This window comes from Myxine glutinosa, chromosome 4 (assembly GCF_964187855.1).
Source record: "Myxine glutinosa chromosome 4, kmMyxGlut1.1, whole genome shotgun sequence".
Lineage (NCBI taxonomy): Eukaryota > Metazoa > Chordata > Myxini > Myxiniformes > Myxinidae > Myxine > Myxine glutinosa.
Genome location: NC_136264.1, coordinates 52,506,316 through 52,526,890, shown reverse-complemented (window position 1 = coordinate 52,526,890; position 20,575 = coordinate 52,506,316). Strand labels below are relative to the sequence as shown.

General features: G+C 49.5%; 1 protein-coding gene across 2 annotated transcripts; it reads left to right on the top strand.

Moving 5' to 3' along the window:
- Positions 1-7,801: 7,801 nt before the first annotated feature.
- Positions 7,802-20,099, top strand: B3GALT6 (beta-1,3-galactosyltransferase 6). Of its 2 annotated transcripts, none has more exons than XM_068112326.2 (2): positions 7,802-8,043; positions 18,592-20,099. In XM_068112326.2, exon 2 carries the CDS (start codon positions 18,956-18,958, stop codon positions 19,949-19,951), a length of 996 nt encoding a protein of 331 aa, XP_067968427.2. In that variant the 5' UTR covers positions 7,802-8,043; positions 18,592-18,955; the 3' UTR covers positions 19,952-20,099. The 2 variants fall into 2 exon arrangements, with proteins under 2 accessions (XP_067968427.2, XP_067968428.2); XM_068112327.2 differs by having other exon boundaries at positions 7,809-7,946.
- Positions 20,100-20,575: the final 476 nt, after the last annotated feature.

Here is a 20,575-nt window from a genome sequence, read left to right as displayed (position 1 = left end):
AGGGAGCGCCATCCCATGCGCACTGCTGAGGAGGTTGTTGCAAGCATACCTAATGCCAAGGTGTTCTCAGTGCTTGATGCAAAGTCAGGATTCCTACAAATCAAACTGGAGGAGGAATCATCTTATCTGACATGCTTTAATACACAGTTTGGTAGGTATAGGTGGCTTTGTCTTCCCGTTGGATTGAAATGTGCACCTGAAAATTTTCAGAGGATTATGGACCAGATGATTGAAGGTATTGATGGAACATTCGCAATCATGGATGACATTCTTGTAGCTGGTCCTGATGTGGAGTTGAATGATCGAATCCTGAAAAAGGTCATCGAGAGAGCAACAAATTACAATCTGAAGTTGAATCTGCAGAAGTGTAAAATCCACCAGTCATGGGTACAGTACGTAGGACATGTACTGTCTGCTGATGGATTATCTCCTGATCCGGCCAAAGTAGAGGCAGTTCACAGTATGCAGATTCCAACTGATAAAGAAGCTGTGAGACGGTTCGTCGGATTTATCACGTATCTGTCAAAGTTTATCCTTCGTTTGAGTGACGAGTTAGCTCCACTCTGAGAGCTGTTGAAATCAGATGTTGACTATCAATGGCAACCAGCTCAAGCGAGAGCATTTGCGAGACTGAAGGAACTTTGCTGTCGTCCGCCTGTTCTTGCATACTACGATGTCAACAAACCAGTCGGGATCCACTGTGATGCTAGCCAAAATTGACTTGGTACAGTTCTCATCCAGGACAACCGACCCATTGCATACAGTTTCAGGACTCTCACAGAGACGGAGACACGGTATGCACAAATAGAGAAGGAGATGCTCTCCATAGTCCATGCCTGCAAGAAGTTTCACTGTTGTATATTTGGGAAAACGGTCACCGTCTACAATGACCATAAGCCTCTGGAATTGATCGTCGGGAAGCCATTGCTGTCTGCTCCGATGAGACTACAGAGCATGCTACTACAATTGCAATTGTATTATCTCAACATTCGGTACAGAAGAGCGGAGAATATGCAGCTTCCATACACCCTTTCTAGAGCCTATCTGCCAGATACTTGTTCGGAACTGGACAACTTGGAGCATATTTCAATGTTGGACTTTCTATCTATCTCTGATGAGAGGTATGCAGATCTTCATAAAGCTACTCACTCAGTCTCACTCAGTTACAGTGCATGATTCTTGACGGATTGCCAGACACAAGGCAAGGTGTATCACCCTGTCTTCGATCATACGGGGATTCCTGGAGTGAAATTTCAGTTACGGATGGCATCCTATACAGAGGCATGCGAATTGTCGTCCCACCTACTCTGAGACCCCATATGCTGAGCCTGATTCACGAATCACATCTCGGAATAGTCAAGTGTAAGCAACGAGCAAGGGAGGTTCTATACTGTCCCTCCATGAATGTGGACAGAGAGAAAACTGTTCAAAACTATTCCAAGTGTGCAGACTATCAAAATCACCTGCCTGCTGATCCCCTGAAACCGACTCCTACACCAGATCTACCTTGGAGTGAAATTGACACAGATCTGTTCCAGTTTGATGCTAAGACATACCTGATAACGGTTGACGATTACTCCAGATTAATTGAGGCAGATGAAGTGAAGGATATACGCTGTAGTACAACTCTTGAGCGACAAAAAGCACAGTTCAGTCGACATGGTCTCCTGGAGACTCCACGGAGTGATAATGGGACTATGTACAACTCGCAACTTGTGAGAAAATTCTGCAGAGATCAAATCATTCTTAGAACGTCTAGTCCCAGATATCCACGTTCGAATGGAGAAGTCGAGAGGGCTGTATAAACTGTTAATTGACTCTGGCGAAAATCTACAGACAAGCACCTGGCCTTGCTGGATTATCGGACAACGCCATTGGAAGGCATTTACCTATCGCCGGCTCAACTACTAATGGGAAGCTGTCGAGGAATACCCTTCCCATTGCCCGAGGTCTTCTGGTGCCTATGGCTTATGACCGTGATGCTGTGAAAAGACACTTCGACATAGAAAAGGTGAAACATAAGTTCTACCATGATCGTCACCTGCTCAAAGATCTTCCACCATTACATCCGAATGATGAAGTTAGAATGGAGCCTCCTACGGGTTCCAAACGGTGGATACCAGGTGTGATTGTGAAGCAGCATTCCGAGCCACGTTCGTACATTGTTCGGTCCCAAGAAACGGATGATGCTTATCGCCGTAACCGTCGACATTTACTTAAGAGCACCAGTGTAGCCAATGAGGGTGCGGCCCTCGATCGGTCTTTCATTGATACTGATAATGCTACCAGTGAGGTCCATGATGGCTCAAGCTGTTCGTCAGACTTGAAGCCTCCAGCTTGTGATACTGCACCTTCTGTAGATCTGGATGAGCCTGGCAGAGCAGTCACCCAGCCAGTGTCTACACTCAGTTACCCTGTGCGTAACTTGGACACGAAGTGGTCATATCAGTCGTCAACCAGACAGACTCGACTTGTAGTGAACTGTAAATATTGTCTGTACCAATATCGGATGTTTGCTAGCAGACAGAGGAAAAAAAATACTCCTCTGTGCCCATGCGAGCTTGGGACGAGATTCGGTACAATTTTCCAATTTCAGAACCAAAGTACTGCTGAATTTCAGATTCATGTTTCCATTCATGTTCCGGTTCGTGTTCTCGTGTTGAAAATATAACATTCAATTGAAATTAATTAGTTGCTCGATCATAAGCTGACGTTTGTAGACAGACAGACAGAAGTGAACCAATTGCTTCTGTCTGTCTGTCTGTCTACAAATGCTTTAAAGAAAGGAACTTTAAAGAAAGAGACTTTTAACACTTCAAGGAAACTTGAATGCTTAACGTGCATCTCTAACATTCACATCCTTCTCATTTATTCCCATTTCTCCTTGGAGGCAATGTCATCAATGGAATGCAAGTAAATATATCCCTATAAACCATTTACAAGGGTTATCGGTCTTCTTCTCACTTTGATTTAATTCAACATGCAACAAACAACACGAGAAAAATAATAAATCAATATTGTCACTTACTGTACATGCATGGCAGTTTTGAGTTTGCTAAGATCGCTCGCAATCTGTCGGAGTGAACATTTGTTCATCCTGCCCAGAACAAAAGGAGGAACTTTCATTCTCATTGAGAAAAACCTGAGTCTAAAATTGCACTCCTAGCCCCTCACCCCTTTGTTTTTTTTACCCTCGTCTTAAGAGAGGATATTGCATTTGGGTTTATTTGCTTGTCTGTTAGTACACACATAACGTGCTAATGTAGGCCACCAATGCTATATGGTGTCTACTCAATATTACACAATATATGTTTGTTTTTTTTAAACCAAGTACCTCGAAAAAGTACAATGTGAGCACGTCTATAAAGTACGTAATATTACCATGTCAGAACGTCTATAAAGTACTGTTACGTTTGTGGGGGGTAGAGATACCTTTGGCCAGGTAGAGTGTATAGATGAGTGTGCTCCGACTGTCGTGAAGAAGAAGAAACCTCGATGTATCATAAGTAGGGAATTTGTGTAGACCGGATGTCGGGTAAGCTTGTACCTTCGTCCCCATCAGAGGAGTGGGGCTTGTTAATTAGCGAGGGATTATGGGTAATTAATCCTCTGTATGAAATTGCCTCTGTAATCTTTTCTTATGTTCCTTATGACACCGCACGACAGACACCTAGTAAGAAATCACCCATTAAACACACTAATTAAAAACCAATTCACACTAATTAAACACACTAAATCCTCACATTCCTCGGGATGTGAGGATGTCTATAAAGGATGTACTCCTCGGAATGTGAGGATGTCTATAAAGGATGTACTCCTCGGAATGTGAGGATGTCTATAAAGGATGTAGTCTGCAGAGTGTGAGTACGTCTATAAAGGATGTACTCTTCGGAAGGTGAGTACGTCTATGAAGGATCTCCTCTTCGGAGGGTGAGTACGTCTGTAAAGGATGTCCTCTTCGGAAGGTGAGTACGTCTGTAAAGGATGTCCTCTTCGGAAGGTGAGTACGTCTGTAAAGGATGTCCTCTTCGGAAGGTGAGTACGTCTGTAAAGGATGTCCTCTTCGGAAGGTGAGTACGTCTGTAAAGGATGCAGTCTTCGGAATGTGAGTACGTCTGTAAAGGATGTCCTCTTCAGAATGCGAGTTCATCTGTAAAGGATGCAGTCTTCAGAATGTGAGTCCGTGTAAAAAGGATGTACTCTTCGGAATGTAAGTATGTCCATAAAAAATGTCATCTTCAGAATGTAAGGATGTCTGTAAAGGATGCAGTCTTCGGAATGTGAGTGCATAAAGGATGAACTCCTCGGAATGTCAGTACGTCTATAAAATATGTGCATCAAAAACGTGAGTACATCTATAAAGTACATACTATTAAAACGTGCATACGTTTATAAAGTACGGAATGCACATGTGACTTCATCTATAAAATGCATACGCATATGATTGCAACGTGAATTTATACAACTAGAAACGGTACCCGCCCGACGGGCGGGGCTTCAATTGGGAGGCCCAAATGAAAAGGGAAAATATCAGATTTGAAGGCTTTTTTTTTTTTTTCAACAATTCATATAAACATCCGTTAAATCATATCACACGCAAATCATCAAAATCGAAACAGTACATGGCGCCCATTTTGAAAAAAGATTGAATTCTGCAAAAGGGAAGCGGCCGCTACACGTCTTTCTCAGTCGCAAATTTATGTGTGAAAAGTGCGCGCCGAATCTGTAACACGGAAGCAGCCGCTACACCTGTTTCTCAGTCGCTTTGCACATGCTGCCGTGTTTCTTCGGAAACGCACGTTTTATAGGAAGAGTTCGTCGGGAGTCGATCTACTCTCTCCTGGTAGGCCTACGTAGAATTTCAACAAAAGCCACATCACTGTTCATATCGGTAAATACTAGTACCCGAATGCAAAGCCGCAATGAGCCGGCGAAGCCAAAGCCTCTTGCCACTATTTTACCCATCACGATGGCATCAGTGGGTTAGGTAGTTGGTAGTAGGTAGGTGTAGTAGGTACCGTACCTGGTAAGACTTGGTAAAAGAGAAGGGCAGACAGTCCTCCCCAATACCTACATACAATAAATGTCACAAGAAGCTTAAGGAAGTAACTATATGATGTGCTAGCTTAGGGCCTATTTTAAGAAATTTTAACTGGGCTTAATATACGTTTTCACAGTATGTGTGTAGTCTTCTAACTTCAGTCGCTGTCAGGACTGGTTCTCTCCGGGCACTGCGGCTTCCTCCACCAGAAGAAGTTAGCTTGCAGTAAGATCAGTGCCGACAGATCAGACAATAGCGCCGTTTCAACGGCAATGTGTGACTGTCGTTAATCAAACCGTGTCGATGGCACTGATTGGCTGACCTAAGCTGATCGCTGACTGGTCAGCTCACAAAATTTCGCAAATTCAGACCTAAAATGACACCATTTGCATTCTGGATGAGATTAAAATTGATAAAATTTACTTCTTGATTAATTCGGTGAATTCCGTCTCAACTTGGGATATTTCCGGCCGTGAAAAACTATACCCTACAGCCGCGAGATTTCTAAAAAATCACCCTCTGAATTACCCTTCACCCTCCGAAACGCGTAATAAGCTTTTTTGAAATATTTTTTCAAATGCTCGAATCTCATTGGTGCCGGTGCTTGGTGACGATTTTCGTTGAAGATAACGAGGTTGGTCTTAAAGTATTTTAATTGCAAATTAGAGGTGCATAAGATGGTGAATCAAACAAAGACGGATGAAACAAACTCCTATTTAACTTTTTCGCAATTTTGTTATGCAAACTTCCGCATCCGGACGATGGCGGCCTCCATTGAGTGATTTGGTTTTTGAAATATTTTTTCAAATGCTCGAATCTCATTGGTTCCGGTGTTTGGTGACGATTTTCGTTTAAGATAACCAGGCCAGTGTGGGCCGAGGTTGGTCTTAAAGTATTTTAATTACAAATTAGAGGTGCATAGATTGTGAATCAAACAAAGACGGGTGAAACAAACTCCTATTGAACTTTTTTCAATTTGTTATGCATACTTCCGCATCCGCAAGATGGCGGCCTCCATTGAGCGATTTGGTGCGTCACAGCTTCGGAATTCTCAAGCCAAGGGATCCAGCATAATCTGGTTTTCAACATAATACGTACGCGTTTATTCACAACACCGGCTTCGCTGGCTATTATTCCATCATGTTTGGACAAATTGGAAAACTTGGAAAATTGGAAAAACAACATAGCCTATTTTGCTCCAGGGGGTCCCAGGATTACCCACACAAAATATCGTTGCGATCGGTTCAGCCGTTTTTGCGGTACCTGGGAACGGACAGACAGACATTTGGTGAATTATAGTAAGATAAAAACGAAAAGGTCTGTTTGTCCGCTGTATGAACATAAACCTACACATCGCACAAACACACCAGCACACAAATACCACATGAAATACACCGCACAAACACACCAGTACACAAATACCACACGAAATACACTGCACAAACACACCAGAACACAAATAACACACGAAATACACCGCACAAACACACCAGCACACAAATACCACACAAAATACACTGCACAAACACACCAGCACACAAATACCACACGAAATACACCGCACAAACACACCAGCACACAAATACCACACAAAATACAACGCACAAACACACCAGCACACAAATACCACACAAAATACACCGCACAAACACACCAGCACACAAATACCACACAAAATACAACGCACAAACACACCAGCACACAAATACCACACGAAATACACCGCACAAACACACCAGCACACAAATACCACACAAAATACAACGCACAAACACACCAGCACACAAATACCACACAAAATACACCGCACAAACACACCAGCACACAAATACCACACAAAATACAACGCACAAACACACCAGCACAGAAATACCACACGAAATACACTGCACAAACATACCAGCACACAAATACCACACGAAATACACCGCACAAACATACCAGCACAGAAATACCACACTAAATACACCGCACAAACACACCAGCACACAAATACCACACGAAAGTCCTGGGGAGGATCTGCAATCTCTAATTGCTCTTTCTAGTTATTGTTTGCAATGTTGAAAATGCATTAATTTGCATTTTGTTGTTAAGTTCAGATATTTAGGACGTTATTGCATTTGATTCTCGACACATGTTAATTGTTTACATGTTAATTGGTTTATCCCATTTTTCGGCCAAGGCCGAGCTAAGCGAGATCGAGGTCGTTTATCCTGCTCCAGTCCGGTCTTATTTGTTATGCCGGCCACATATTCCAGGAATATTCTTTGTAGACAAAATTAATTTTTAATTACCTGCAGAAACATTCTCACCGTCCATGGAAAAACTTCACATTTTGTGTGGTAATGTTCCACTGCTTACCTGACAGGAGAAATACCTTGTCAGTGGACTCACTCCTATGGAGGAGGGGTCCAATTGTATGACCATGCATTGTGGCCCTTCGGGGTCAGGATGCATGTTTTGAATGACCATGTGCTTCAGCCTTTGGGTTGAGGCGCATGTGTATGCTAATGGGACACTGGGACAGCCTTGATAGACGGTGTGCCATGGCCGTGGGGTCAAGGTGCACGTCCAAGGCTGTTTAAATGTTTGATTTTTTACCTTTTTTATTATAAAAAGGCAGGCCTAGTGCTGGCCTCATAAGCGTTCCACTGCACTGTAACGTGAAGCCTGAGTAAGTTCATATTTGGCGGGAATGTTTCCTCAAACAGCAGCAATTTGGAAGCGCTCAATGGAGACACGTGGTCTCTTGCGTCCTCTAGCGATCGGTACTTCCGCACCCCGAGCAAGGACAGGGTTGGTGGTCGGCGGTCCGTCTGAGTGTAAACGAGAAAGAAAGAACGCTGTGGCAAAGAGGATATGTGCACAGAGAATAAGTTCATGCATCGAATGAAGAATGAATAAGGTGCTTTTAAAATGAAGGAATCGTAGTTGATCGCGTCGTCCTTGCTTGCGTTACTGCTGGACGAGGCCTGCAACTCATTGGAAGCCGTCCTGCCCTGGTACGTGCGTGTTCCTGTCGATTCGTGGACACGACGCACTGTATCCTTCATTCACATTATTTTTAAATCATTCCTTATTATTCTCCACCCAATGTCACCGCCATTTCTCTTCCTCTTCTTCATTCTTGGCCTCCTTTCTTTGTTCTCGCTAAAACCACAACTCGACTCTTGACACAATAAATCGTTCTTCCGCTCCAAAAAATTCCTTCCTCATCCACGAGCCCCTCCACCTCTTCTCGTTCTTGCTCTCCTTCCCTTAGCCCTCCCTCGTTCTTTCTTTCATTTAAATTAACCTCTTCGTTCTTCCTCCTTCACCTCCCCTCCTTCACATCCCCTCCTTCACATCCCCTCCTTCACAGCCCCTCCTTCACCGCCCCTCCTTCACCTCCCCTCCTTCACCTCCCCTCCTTCACCTCACCTCCTTCATCCCCCTCCTTAACCCCCCCCCCTCCTTCACCCCTCCTCCTTTTTCCTCTCCCTTAAACTCCACCTTGTTCTCTCCTCTCCCTAAACCTCCCCTCTTTCCTCTCCCTTAACCTCCCCTCCTTCCTCTCCCTTAACACTCCCCTCCTTCTTCCTCTCCTTTAACCTCCCCTCCTTCTTTCTCTCCCTCAACACTCCTCCTCCTTCTTCCTCTTCCTCAACACTCACCCTCCTTCTGCCTCTCCCTCAACACTCCTCCTCCTTCTTCCTCTCCCTCAACACTCTTCCTCTCCCTCAACACTCCTCCTCCTCATTCCTCTCCCTCAACACTCCCCCTCCTTCCTCTCCCTCAACACTCCCGCTCCCTCTTTCTCTCCCTTAACCACCCCTCCTTCTTCCTCTTCCTCAACACCCCCCTCCTTCTTCCTCTCCCTCAACACTCCCCCTCCTTCTTCCTCTCCCTCAACACTCCCGCTCCCTCTTTCTCTCCCTTAACCACCCCTCCTTCTTCCTCTCCCTCAACACCCCCCCTCCTTCTTTCTCTCCCTCAACACTCCTCCTCCTCATTCCTCTCCCTCAACACTCCTCCTCATTCCTCTCCCTCAACACTCCCCCTCCTTCTTCCTCTCCCTCAACACTCCCGCTCCCTCTTCCTCTCCCTTAACCACCCCGTCCTTCTTACTCTCCCTCAACACTCCCCCTCCTTCCTCTCCCTCAACACTCCCCCTCTTTCTGCCTCTCCCTTAACACTCCCCTCCTTCTTCCTCTCCCTCAACACTCCCCCTCCTTCTTCCTCTCCCTCAACACTCCCCGTCTTTCTTCCTCTCCCTCAACACTCCTCCTCTCCCTCAACACTCCTCCTCCTCATTCCTCTCCCTCAACACTCCCCCTCCTTCCTCTCCCTCAACACTCCCCCTCTTTCTGCCTCTCCCTTAACACTCCCCTCCTTCTTCCTCTCCCTCAACACTCCCCCTCCTTCTTCCTCTCCCTCAACACTCCCCGTCTTTCTTCCTCTCCCTCAACACTCCTCCTCCTAATTCCTCTCCCTTAACCTCCCCCCTCTTTCTTCCTCTTCCTTAACACTCCCCCTCCTCCTTCCTCTCCCTTAACGTCAGCCTCTTTCTTCCTCTTCCTTAACACTCCCCCTCCTCCTTCCTCTCCCTTAACACTCCCCTCCTTCTTCCTCTCCTTTAACCTCCCCTCCTTCTTTCTCTCCCTCAACACTCCTCCTCCTTCTTCCTCTCTCTTAACACTCCCCTCCTTCTTCCTCTCCCTTAACACTCCCCTCCTTCTTCCTCTCCCTTAACACTCCTTATTACTCTCCCTTAACACTCCCCGCCTTCTTCCTTTCCCTTAACACTCCCCCTCCTTCTTCCCCTCCCTTAACACTCCCCCCTTCTTCCTCTCCCTTAACACTCCTCCTCATTCCTCTCCCTTAACACTCTCTCCTTCCTCTCCCTTAACACTCCCCCTCCTTCTTCCTCTCCCTTAACACTCCCCCCTTCTTCCTCTCCCTTAACACTCCTCCTTCATCCTCTCCCTTAACACTCTCCCCCTTCTTCCCCTCCCTTAACACTCCTCCTTCTTCCTCTCCCTTAACACTCTCCCTCCTTCTGCCTCTCCCTTAACACTCCTCCTCCTTCTTCCTCTCCCTTAACCTCCCCCTCCTTCTTCCTCTCCCTTAACCTCCTCCTCCTTCTTCCTCTCCCTTAACCTCCTCAATTATTCCTCTCCCTTAACCTCCTCATTCTTCCTCTCCCTTAACCTCCCCTTTTCCTTCCTCTCCCTTAACCTCCTTCTCATTCTTCCTCTCCCTTAACCTCACCTTTTCCTTTCTCTCCCTTAACCTCCCCTTCTCCTTCCTCTCCCTTAACCTCCCCTTTTCCTTCCTCTCCCTTGACCTCCCCTCCTGCTTCCTTTCCTTTAACCTCCCCTTGCTCTTCTTCTCCCTTAACCGCCCCCTCCTTGTTCCTCTCCCTCAACCTCCTTCTCATTCTTCCTCTCCCTTAACCTCCCCTTTTCCTTCCTCTCCCTTAACCTCCCCTTTTCCTGCCTCTCCCTTAACCTCCCCTTCTCCTTCCTCTCCCTTAACCTCCCCTTTTCCTTCCTCTCCCTTAACCTCCTCCTCATTCTTCCTCTCCCTTAACCTCCTTCTCATTGTTCCTCTCCCTTAACCTCCTTCTCATTGTTCCTCTCCCTTAACCTCCTTCTCATTCTTCCTCTCCCTTAACCTCCCCTTTTCCTTCCACTCCCTTAACCTCCCCTTCTCCTTCCTCTCCCTTAACCTCCCCTTCTCCTTGCTCTCCCTTAACCTCCCCTTTTCCTTCCTCTCCCTTGACCTCCCCTCCTGCTTCCTTTCCTTTAACCTCCCCTTGCTCTTCTTCTCCCTTAACCTCCCTCTTTCTCTTAACCAACCCCCTTTGCTCCTCTTCTACGTAACCCCTCTCGGTTCTGCTCCTCTCCCTAATCATAATACTGAAGCGCGGTGCTACGCACGCTTGCTTGCACAACAAGAAGGAAGCGGACAACGCGGTGAGTTTAACAGTCTTTATTAAAAGAGCTCGCTGTAGCACTGGCGCGCTCCGGGCTGCGCGCCCGGTGTATATCCTGAGACCACGCCTACCCATCGGGCGTGGCCGCCGCCCACTTGGTGCGCGGAGTGATGTCACCACGCCAGTGGGCTTTCGTGTCCGCCACACGCGCCCCCCCAGAATTCCCGCGCACCTGGAGGGCCAGATTGCGGGGCAAACGGATGACCCGGCCGAAGCGCCCTCTGGCGACCGGCGGCGTCCGGGGTGCAGGGATGCCAGCTGGGATGCCCCCGGCTGTACCCGGGATGGGTGCCGGACCGGGGGGCGGCGTGCCGGCGGTGCTGGGCGGTGCCGGGGGTCCGCCCGCCGGGGGGCGGCCCCGACACGGGGGCCGAGCCACCGGCGGTGGGTGGTCCACGTCGAGGTGGGCCGCCTTGGGTCAATCCACCGAGACGCAGTCGGGAGTACTGCCGATGTCCAAGGTGAAGTATTTCACCCCGGTCTCCAGCACGCGGAAAGGCCCGTCGTACGGGGGGCCGCAGTGGTGTCCGGTGGGCGTCGTGCCGGACGAAGACATACCCCGCGGTGCGAAGCTCCGGGGCGACGTGCGTGGGTGGGTGCCCGTGGTGCGCCGTCGGCACCGGGGCGAACCTCCGGGCGGTCTCCTGCAGCGCGGAGCGCTCCTGCGCCGCGGACCAAGGTGCTGTGGGGTCGGGGAGGAACTCGCCCGGCACCCGCAGCGGTTGTCCAAAGACCAACTCCGCCGCGGATGCGCGCAGGTCCTCCTTGGGCGCCTTCCGGAGGCCCAGCAGGACCCAGGGGAGCCTGTCGACCCAGACGCCGTCGCGGAGGGTGGCCCGGAGCGCGGCCTTCAACGAGCGGTGGAACCGCTCGCACAGGCCGTTGGCCTGGGGGTGGTAGGCCGTGGTTCAGTGCAGCTGGACCCCGAGCCCCCGCGCGACCGCGGCCCAGAGCTCCGAGGTGAACTGGGGGCCGCGGTCGGTAGAGATGTCCGAGGGGGCGCCGAACCGGGCGACCCAGGTGGCGATGAACGCCTGCGCGACGTCTGCCGCCGTCGTCGCCGCCAAAGGCACGGCCTCCGGCCACCAGGTGGTGCGGTCCACCATGGTAAGGACATGGGTGAAACCCCGCGAGGGGGACAGAGGTCCCACCAGGTCCACGTGCACATGGTCGAACCTACGTGCCGGCACCGTAAACGGGGCCAATGGGGCCAATGGGGCCTGGGTATGCTGGTGCACCTTCGCGCGCTGGCATGCGAGGCATGTGCTGGTCCAGCCGCGGACGGCCTTCCAGATGCCATGCCAGACAAACTTGTCGGCGACCAACCTCTGGGAGGCCTTCGTGCCCGGGTGGGACAGGCCGTGGATGGCGTCAAAAACCTCGCGCTGCCAGCCTGCGGGCACGATGGGGCGAGGCCGCCCGAGGGAGACGTCGCAAACGCGGGCCGTGCCCACGCCGTCGAAGGGCACCTCGGTGACGCGGAGGCCCGTGACGGCGGTCCGCAGGGCCTGGACCCCGGGGTCGGCGGCCTGGTCCGCCGCCATCCGGACATAGTCGATGCCAAGGTGGACTGCGTGGGTGATGGCCCGGGAAAAGGCAATCGGCCACCGGGTTGTCCTTTCCCGCGACGTGCCGGATGTCCGTCGTGTACTCGGACACGGCTCGAGGTGATGCTGTTGCCGGGCCGACCACGGCTCGGCGACCTTGCCCATCGCGAAAACCAGCGGCTTGTGGTCGACGAAGGCCGTGAACGCACGGCCCTCGGGCAGATGGCGGAAGTGCCTGACCGCCAGGTGAAGCCCAAGCAACTCGCGGTCGAAGGTACTGTAACGGCGTTAGGGCGGGCGAAGCTGCCGGCTGAAGAACGCCAGCGGTTGCCAGGCACCACGCACCCATTGCTCGTACACCGCGCCCACCGCGTAGTCCGAGGCGTCGGAGGTGAGGGCGATCGGTGCATCGGGCGCCGGGTGCGCGAGCATAGTGGCGTTGGCCAAGTCGAGCTTCGCGCCCGAGAACGCCGCGTCCATCTGCTCGGTCCAGGTAACGTCACCTTTGCCCGGCTTCCCTCGAAGGGCCTCGTGTAAGGGGCGCAGGAGCTGGGCGATGCGGGGCAGGAACCGATGGTAAAAGTTTACCATGCCCAGGAACTCCTGTAGCCCCTTGATCGTGCGGGGGCGCGGAAACCCCTTCACCGCCTCCACCTTGGCCGGTAGGGGGACGGCGCCGTGCCTGGTGACGCGGTGCCCCAAAAAGTTGATGCCGGTGACGCCGAACCGGCACTTGGCGGGGTTCACGATGAGGCCTTGCTGGCCCAGGCGTTCGAAGAGCGTGCGGAGGTGATGAAGGTGCTCTTCGCGGGACGCGCTGGCGACGAGGATGTCGTCCAGGTAGACGTACAAAAAATCCAAGCCACGCAAGACGCTGTCCATTAGGCGCTGGAACGCCTGAGCCGCATTTTTCAAACCGAAGGGCATCCGAAGAAATTCAAAAAGCCCGAATGGCATGATGACAGCCGTCTTCGGGATGTCCTCCGGCCTGACAGGGACCTGATGGTAGCCGCGTACGAGGTCCACCTTTGAAAAGAAGGGCATCCCCGCCAACCGGGCGGAGAAGTCCTGGATGTGGGGGACGGGGTAGCGGTCGGGGGTGGTGGTGTCGTTGAGGCGCCGGTAGTCCCCGCACGGTCGCCATCCCCCCGGGCTTGGGCACGATGTGGAGCGGGGACGCCCACGCGCTCTCGGAGCGCCGCACGATGCCGAGCCGCTCCAGCGTAGCAAACTCTGCTTTAGCTACCGCGAGCTTCGTCGGCTCGAGGCGGCGTGCCCGGGCGTAGACCGGTGGCCCGGCGGTGGGGATGTGGTGTTCCACCCCGTGTTTGACGGCCCCCGCCGAGAAAGTGGGCCGCGTGAGAGCCGGGAAACCCGCGAGGAGGCGGGCGAATTCGTCCGCTGCCGGAAGCGTACAGATGAACCTGGCCGGAACTGAACCGCTCGGCGAGCTGCTCGATGAGCCGCTCTGTGAGCTGCTCAACGAGCCGGGCAGCGCGCACGCGAGCGAGCTGAACGTCTCAGCCTGGACAAGCCTTCTGCGCTTTACATCCACCAGTAATCCATTAGCACATAAGAAGTCCGCGCCGAGCAGTGCCATGGGCACGTCGGCCGTATCGAACGACCAACGGAAAACCTGCCCTCCGAACCGCAGAGAGAGACGGCGTTTTCCGTATGTGCGTATAGACGTACCATTGGCCGCAAGCAGCGCGGGACCTCGGCCCGCGGTTTGCTTGGCGGATGTACCGGCAGGAACGACACTCACCTGCGCTCCCGTGTCACACAGGTAACGGCACCTTGACAAGGTGTCCGTTATGTACAGGAGGCTGTTTGAATTGCCGACGCTCAAAGCCGCCACCGAGCGTCGGCTCACCCGTTTCCCGACCTGCCGAATGAGCACGGCGGGCGACACTGCCGAGCCTCGTGGCTGAACTTGGCGTGGAAGAAACACCAGGTGGGCGGCTGCGGCGGCGGAGGCCGCGGTTTTCTTCACGGTGGCGGCGGTGTTGGGTGGGGCGTGGCGGCGGACACGAAATGCGCATCAGCCTCGAGATCCACGAGATGTGGTGCATCAGCATCATCATCAGCCCCAATAGCCGCGACAAAACTCGCCTGGGTGTCCAAAGGCGCGAAGAACCTGTCGGCCTCTGTAGCGAGAGCCCGGGGTTCCGTCGTCGCAGAACCGGCCAACGCGAGGCGGACTCGTGCCGGCAGCTGGCGTCGAAACAACGCCCGGAATAGAGCGTCCGGGGTTTCGTCGCCCAACAACGACAGCATATGGTCCACGCGGACCGACGGTCGCGTGTCACCGAGCTTGGGGAGGTCCAGGAGGCGGTCGGCCCGAGCGTCCACCGTGAGCCCGAACGTGGCGAGGAGGAGACGCTTGATCGCCTCGTACCTGCCATCGGCCGGTGGGTTCCTCAGGACCGACACGACGTGGCCGGCCGTGCCGGGCCCGAGCGAAGCGACCATATGGCAGTACCTGGTCTCGTCCACCGTGATGCCTCGAAGTCGGAACTGGGCTTCTGCCTGCAGGAACCAGACTTCGGCTTGCGTCTCCCAGAACTCGGGGAGTTTCATTTGGACCGCGTTGTTTGCCATTGCGATGGCGTATTCGGGTGGTCAGCGACGGCTGACCAGAACGTCGGAGGGTCACCAAATGAAGCGCGGTGCTACGCGCGCTTGCTTGCACAACAAGAAGGAAGCGGACAACGCGGTGAGTTTAAGAGTCTTTATTAAAAGAGCTCACTGTAGCACTGGCGCGCTCCGGGCTGCGCGCCCGGTGTATATCGTGAGGCCACGCCTACCCCTCGGGCGTGGCCGCCGCCCACTTGGTGCGCGGAATGATGTCACCACGCCAGTGGGCTTTCGTGGCCGCCACAATACCTGCGTTTAAAAAGCTCCTTGTTGTAAAACTAAAGTGTGTCTGTTTATGTTTCTGTTTCTTTTGCTTTGTATGTACTCCTAAACCGCTGGATGGAATGAGATAAACATTTGTTGTACTTAGGGCGTCCCTGGGAAGGTGTTGGGCATTAAAAAAAGAAATGTCTCAGATTTGGGAGGGGGTGGGGAGGATGCAAATCTTCCATGTAAAGTGTACAGAGTGTAATAAAGTGCCCTTCCCAGTGCGAGGGTGTATTACAAGTCCAAGCTCATGCTGAAATACAGTACACCAATTCTCTGTTGTAGTATATACAGCACTATAATAAAGGGCTGACAGGGTGGTTGAGAGGTATGCACTCACCTCTGAGCTGTTTAGCCTGGATTCAAATCTTGGCCCAGCTATAAACTGTCTCCCTGGAGTTTCACAGGCAGGGTGATTAATCAATGTGTGTGCTGTTCCTCGGACGGACGTTAAACTGGGCGTCCCGTCTACTGACAATAGTTGTTGGACATTAAAGATCCAACGGCGTCCTTTGTGAAGAGTAGGTGAGTTATCGCTGGCACCATGGACATCATCAGTAGCACAACCGTGCCCTCAGCCAATGATGCTACTCGCAGCCTAGTGCTGTATTCGAAAGAAGAAGAAAAAAAAAAAAAGTAAACTACTGTATGGTCATCTTAGATCAGGGAGGGCATGGGTTGAAACTATGTGGTCGGACTGGGGGTGTGATTAGATTAGAAATGTTCCACTAAGCTGGGATGGCAATCCCAAACTTGTGTCCTTACTTTTGCGTGAAAGTGGGGGACTATCAAAGGAAAACCAAAGACATGATAGAAGTAAGTCAATAAATCATGCGTAGTAATGCACGCCTGGACCACTGGACAGAATAACGTGAAAACTGCAAGTTATTGTGAAAAAAAAAAATACCTGAAGTTGATCAAATCGTCCTAAAATGCGCCAATTCTGTGTGGATAGTGAAATGAAAGGATAATGAAAGCAATATTCTTCATAGCAAAGCTTGTGGATCACAAGTTATACGTTGCCTGAGGCTGATTCTGCTCCTTCTTGTTTGTTTCACAATTGGAAGTGTTTAATTTGGTTTCGTTGCTTGGGTGTGCCTTTTCACCTCAAAATGTATAATCCCATCCACATCAACATAATGCCAAAAGTAAATATTATACACTAGCAAAAGTATCCGGCAATGCCCGGCAACGCAGAGTAGCTTCGGCTGGAATATAAGGGAGCGGGGAGGGAGGGAAGGGGAGAGGGAGGAGAGAAGGGTATGGGCAAAGAAGTCGTGGTATTAACAAATCTTGTATGAGCAGCTAAAGCCGTGTCCTGGGATTTATGACGACCTGTATATGCGCCCAGACATGACAGCGATGAACAAAGGAGCCTTTAAGTAATCTATAGCTGAGTTTCTTTGTAATGCTTTGACGAGTTTGAAAAAGAAGAAGAAGAATCAGAAGCAGAGTTTCTTCGTAATCTAATGTTTCCTGAGTTTGAATCAAAAGTTCCTCAGTGAGTTTGAAGAACATCTGGGTGGTGTGTGTTGAATAGAAAAATACAAAGAATAATAACATTTTTGATGTTTTGGCAATCTAATGAGTAGCTGAGTTTCTCCGTCATGTTTTGAAGATGAAGAAGAAGGAGCGCTAATGCTTTGTTCATGCTGTTTCTCCATATTCTGTTTGTTTACAATCACAATAATGAAATTCTGCCAAATGGAAATATAGTTGAAGCATTTTGCAACTTCAAGAAACACCATATCTGATAACGATATGAATTAAGATGACAGTGCAGAAGGAGAACAGCCTTGCTTACATAAATACACTTATTTATAAAAATCGCTAATGTTGTTAAATTCTTCAGATTTCACTCCAGATTTTGATACTTATTAAGTGTATGGGATCCGATCCTCAAATCCGAATTCAAATTTTGATTATATGCTTTAATTAGTCTGTGAGAGGTCACAGTGGTTGCAAAGCAAGGCACGTTTCAATAGGCTGAAACAAAATGGCGGCTTAAGAACCCTGCGATGTGACAGTGGGCTGACCAAGATGGCGAATCACCATTTTGGTAAGGCTTATTTAGTTTTTTTGGTATGAGTACCCCGTTAATCATGTACAAGAGGAGAGTTTAAACATACCCAAACACCCAGTTTGCATTCATACACTCCTTTGGAGTTTGAGAAGTATGCATGCAAAGTTTGGGGCCACTCGTTTTCATGGTTTTGGAGTCATGGAGGAGACGCATATACTGACACACACACACACACACTGCCTTTTATTATCATAGATGATAGTAAGACACACATTATCATAGACACAGGATAACACAAAATATACATATATTCCCCCTTTCCTCCCCACCACTCACCATTTTTGCCGCGACGTAGAGAGTGGGTGTTTCTATAGCAACAACCAATTAATCATATTAAAATACCCACACTTGAACATGAATATCACTACAAAAATAATATCAGTAATTTTGCAATGCAAAATTGCAATGGTGAAAGGTATAACCTATTTAATCACTTTGCCCATTTAGGAAACAAGTTTTCAAAAGTTTGCTTCCGGGGAAATACACGACTTTCAAAATGCCAAAATCCACCCCAAATTTCTCAGTGCGCTTTCGTGGAAACCCTATGTGATTAGGTCAATCGAGGTGGCCGGATGTATATCGTATGTGCTACATTAGGATTGTAGCTTGAAACAGCTCACACAGCTTTTTTTAAAGCTGAAAGTACTTGGCAACATACCTGCGAGAAATGGGTGTGCCTCTGCAGAATGAAGGATTTGGATAACTTCCTGATCAACTCGTCCAAAAAGTTTTTATCTTGCAGCCCGTACTTCAAAACTCCCGATGATGTGCATCTTTTGGTAAAAGAAGTGTGTGTGTGTGCGCGTGTTATCGAGATAGTCCTTATTGCTTTTACAAATTGGGGTACTTCCGTTATTAATGATGTAAGATTTATACTACTTTTACCTTCATTCCAACGTCTTGGGGATTGCATTGATGGTATGTATTTATGTATTTGTGACAAAACATTTGCTCTTCTTCATTGCCTTTGGTGCTTGGGATGAGAGTTCTGTAACAGACATGGCATTGGCTTTCATTCATTGTTGCTTTGTGCTTGCAGGCTCCCTTGATGCGCGCCTTGATGCGCGCCTGTGCGACGTCCGATTTCTAGTGTTTGGAAATTTGGAAGAGCTTGACCCTAGCCTTTCCCTTGCGAGGGCAAGGAGGAACTTAACACTTAAGCTTAGTTTGAAGTACACCCTGCCAGCGCTCCCGGTGGGACGGCAGGGCAACCAGAAGGGACGAGGTTCTCCTGACCACGTGTCACCCATTGACAGAAGTTGGCATGACTGGCTGAACAGCATGGTCTGCCGTACAGCGCAGAAACCGAGCATTATTTGGGTCGGTCTTTCTACTTGTGCTGGAAAGTGTGGCACCGTGTACCGTCACTTCAGATTGTACTTTTTTTTGTCTTTTTTTATGCGATGAAGCTTCCTTCACTGTTCACAAATTTTGTTGGCCTATTTGCCATGTGTGTGATTGCCTTGTCAGCCCTCTCGTTTTTCCTGAAGATGTATGTACCTGAAGTTGAGGAGACCAAACAAAAAGGTGATGATGCACATCCTTGTGAAAAAAGTGGTCAGAATTTGGATGTGTCACATAAATCTCTGTCAGCATTTCTCGCTGTGTTGATCATGACGGGTCCTCGTTATACAGAGCGCCGCAGTGTCATTCGCAGCAGCTGGCTGGCCGAAAGGCCGTCGGATGTACTTCCACGGTTTGTTGTGGGTATGGAAGGGCTGGCGGAAGTGGACCAACATTCACTGGAGTTAGAACAGAAGCAGCACGGGGACATGCTGCTTTTGCCAGCACTACAAGATTCATATGAAAACTTGACCGCCAAGTTGCTCCAGGCCTTTGTCTGGCTTGATGGTACCGTCGATTTCCAATTTGTCTTGAAGGCCGATGATGACACCTTCGCCCGTCTCGATGTCATCCGCACTGAACTGCAAACCAAAGAACCGACTCGGCTCTACTGGGGTTTTTTCAATGGGCGTGGTCGCGTCAAGGCTACTGGAAAGTGGAAAGAGGCCGACTGGGTGCTGTGTGATTATTACTTGCCTTACGCACTTGGTGGTGGCTACGTGCTCTCCTCGGACCTCGTTGCCTTTCTGAGCCGAAACGCCGATGTGCTGCGGTCTTTCCGCAGTGAGGACGTCTCTCTCGGCACGTGGCTTGCACCACTCGCTGTATCCCGCTTTCATGACCCACGCTTTGACACAGAGTACCGATCACGCGGCTGCAGTCATCAGTACATCGTTACACACAAGCAAAGCCTTGAAGACATGCTGGAAAAGCAGCTCACGCTGAAGCATACTGGACGTCTGTGCAAACGAGAGTTCCGCACTCGTCTTTCATACATATACAACTGGGCTGTGCCTCCATCGCAGTGCTGTCAACGAAGAGAGGGGATTCCTTGAGAACTGTTGATCCTGTATTCATGTTGCAATATGCTACAGTAATTTATTTTAATTTTCTTTTTGACATTGAAATTCTGTTTTTCTTTTTCAACAGATTTTACTCATCTGTTTTCACTTTTAATTAAAATGCATTTGTTTATGCTCTCAACCTGTCTAATATTTCACTCTCTTACAAATCACATTCTTGCATCATATAGCTCTAGCCAAAGGAATATTCTTGCTGCATTAAATATTTTCTCCTTTCTTTTTGCAAAAGGTTTTTAATGTTCATGATTTAATTAAAGTTTCATTTAAAAAAAAATGGGACAAAAAACATGTTCAATCTTTCAAAAAAATTAATTGTCATACGTGTGGATACTTTTATTTTTGAGTTACAAATTTAGCAAATGTGACCATTATATTACTAATAGGCGTTCACAATCATCATTGACCATGTTGTAGAATGCCCGCTGAGGCTCTTGTGCGAATAAGATGAAAAAAGACTCCACTGAAAGTTCCGGTCAACGCAAAGTTCAGAATATCTTCTATGTTGTCCATTGTGCCACACAGCTGACATTACACATATGATTGAGATTATAGATGGTGCAAGCCTAATATTCTTGAGTTTCAGCTGAGAAAAGCTTT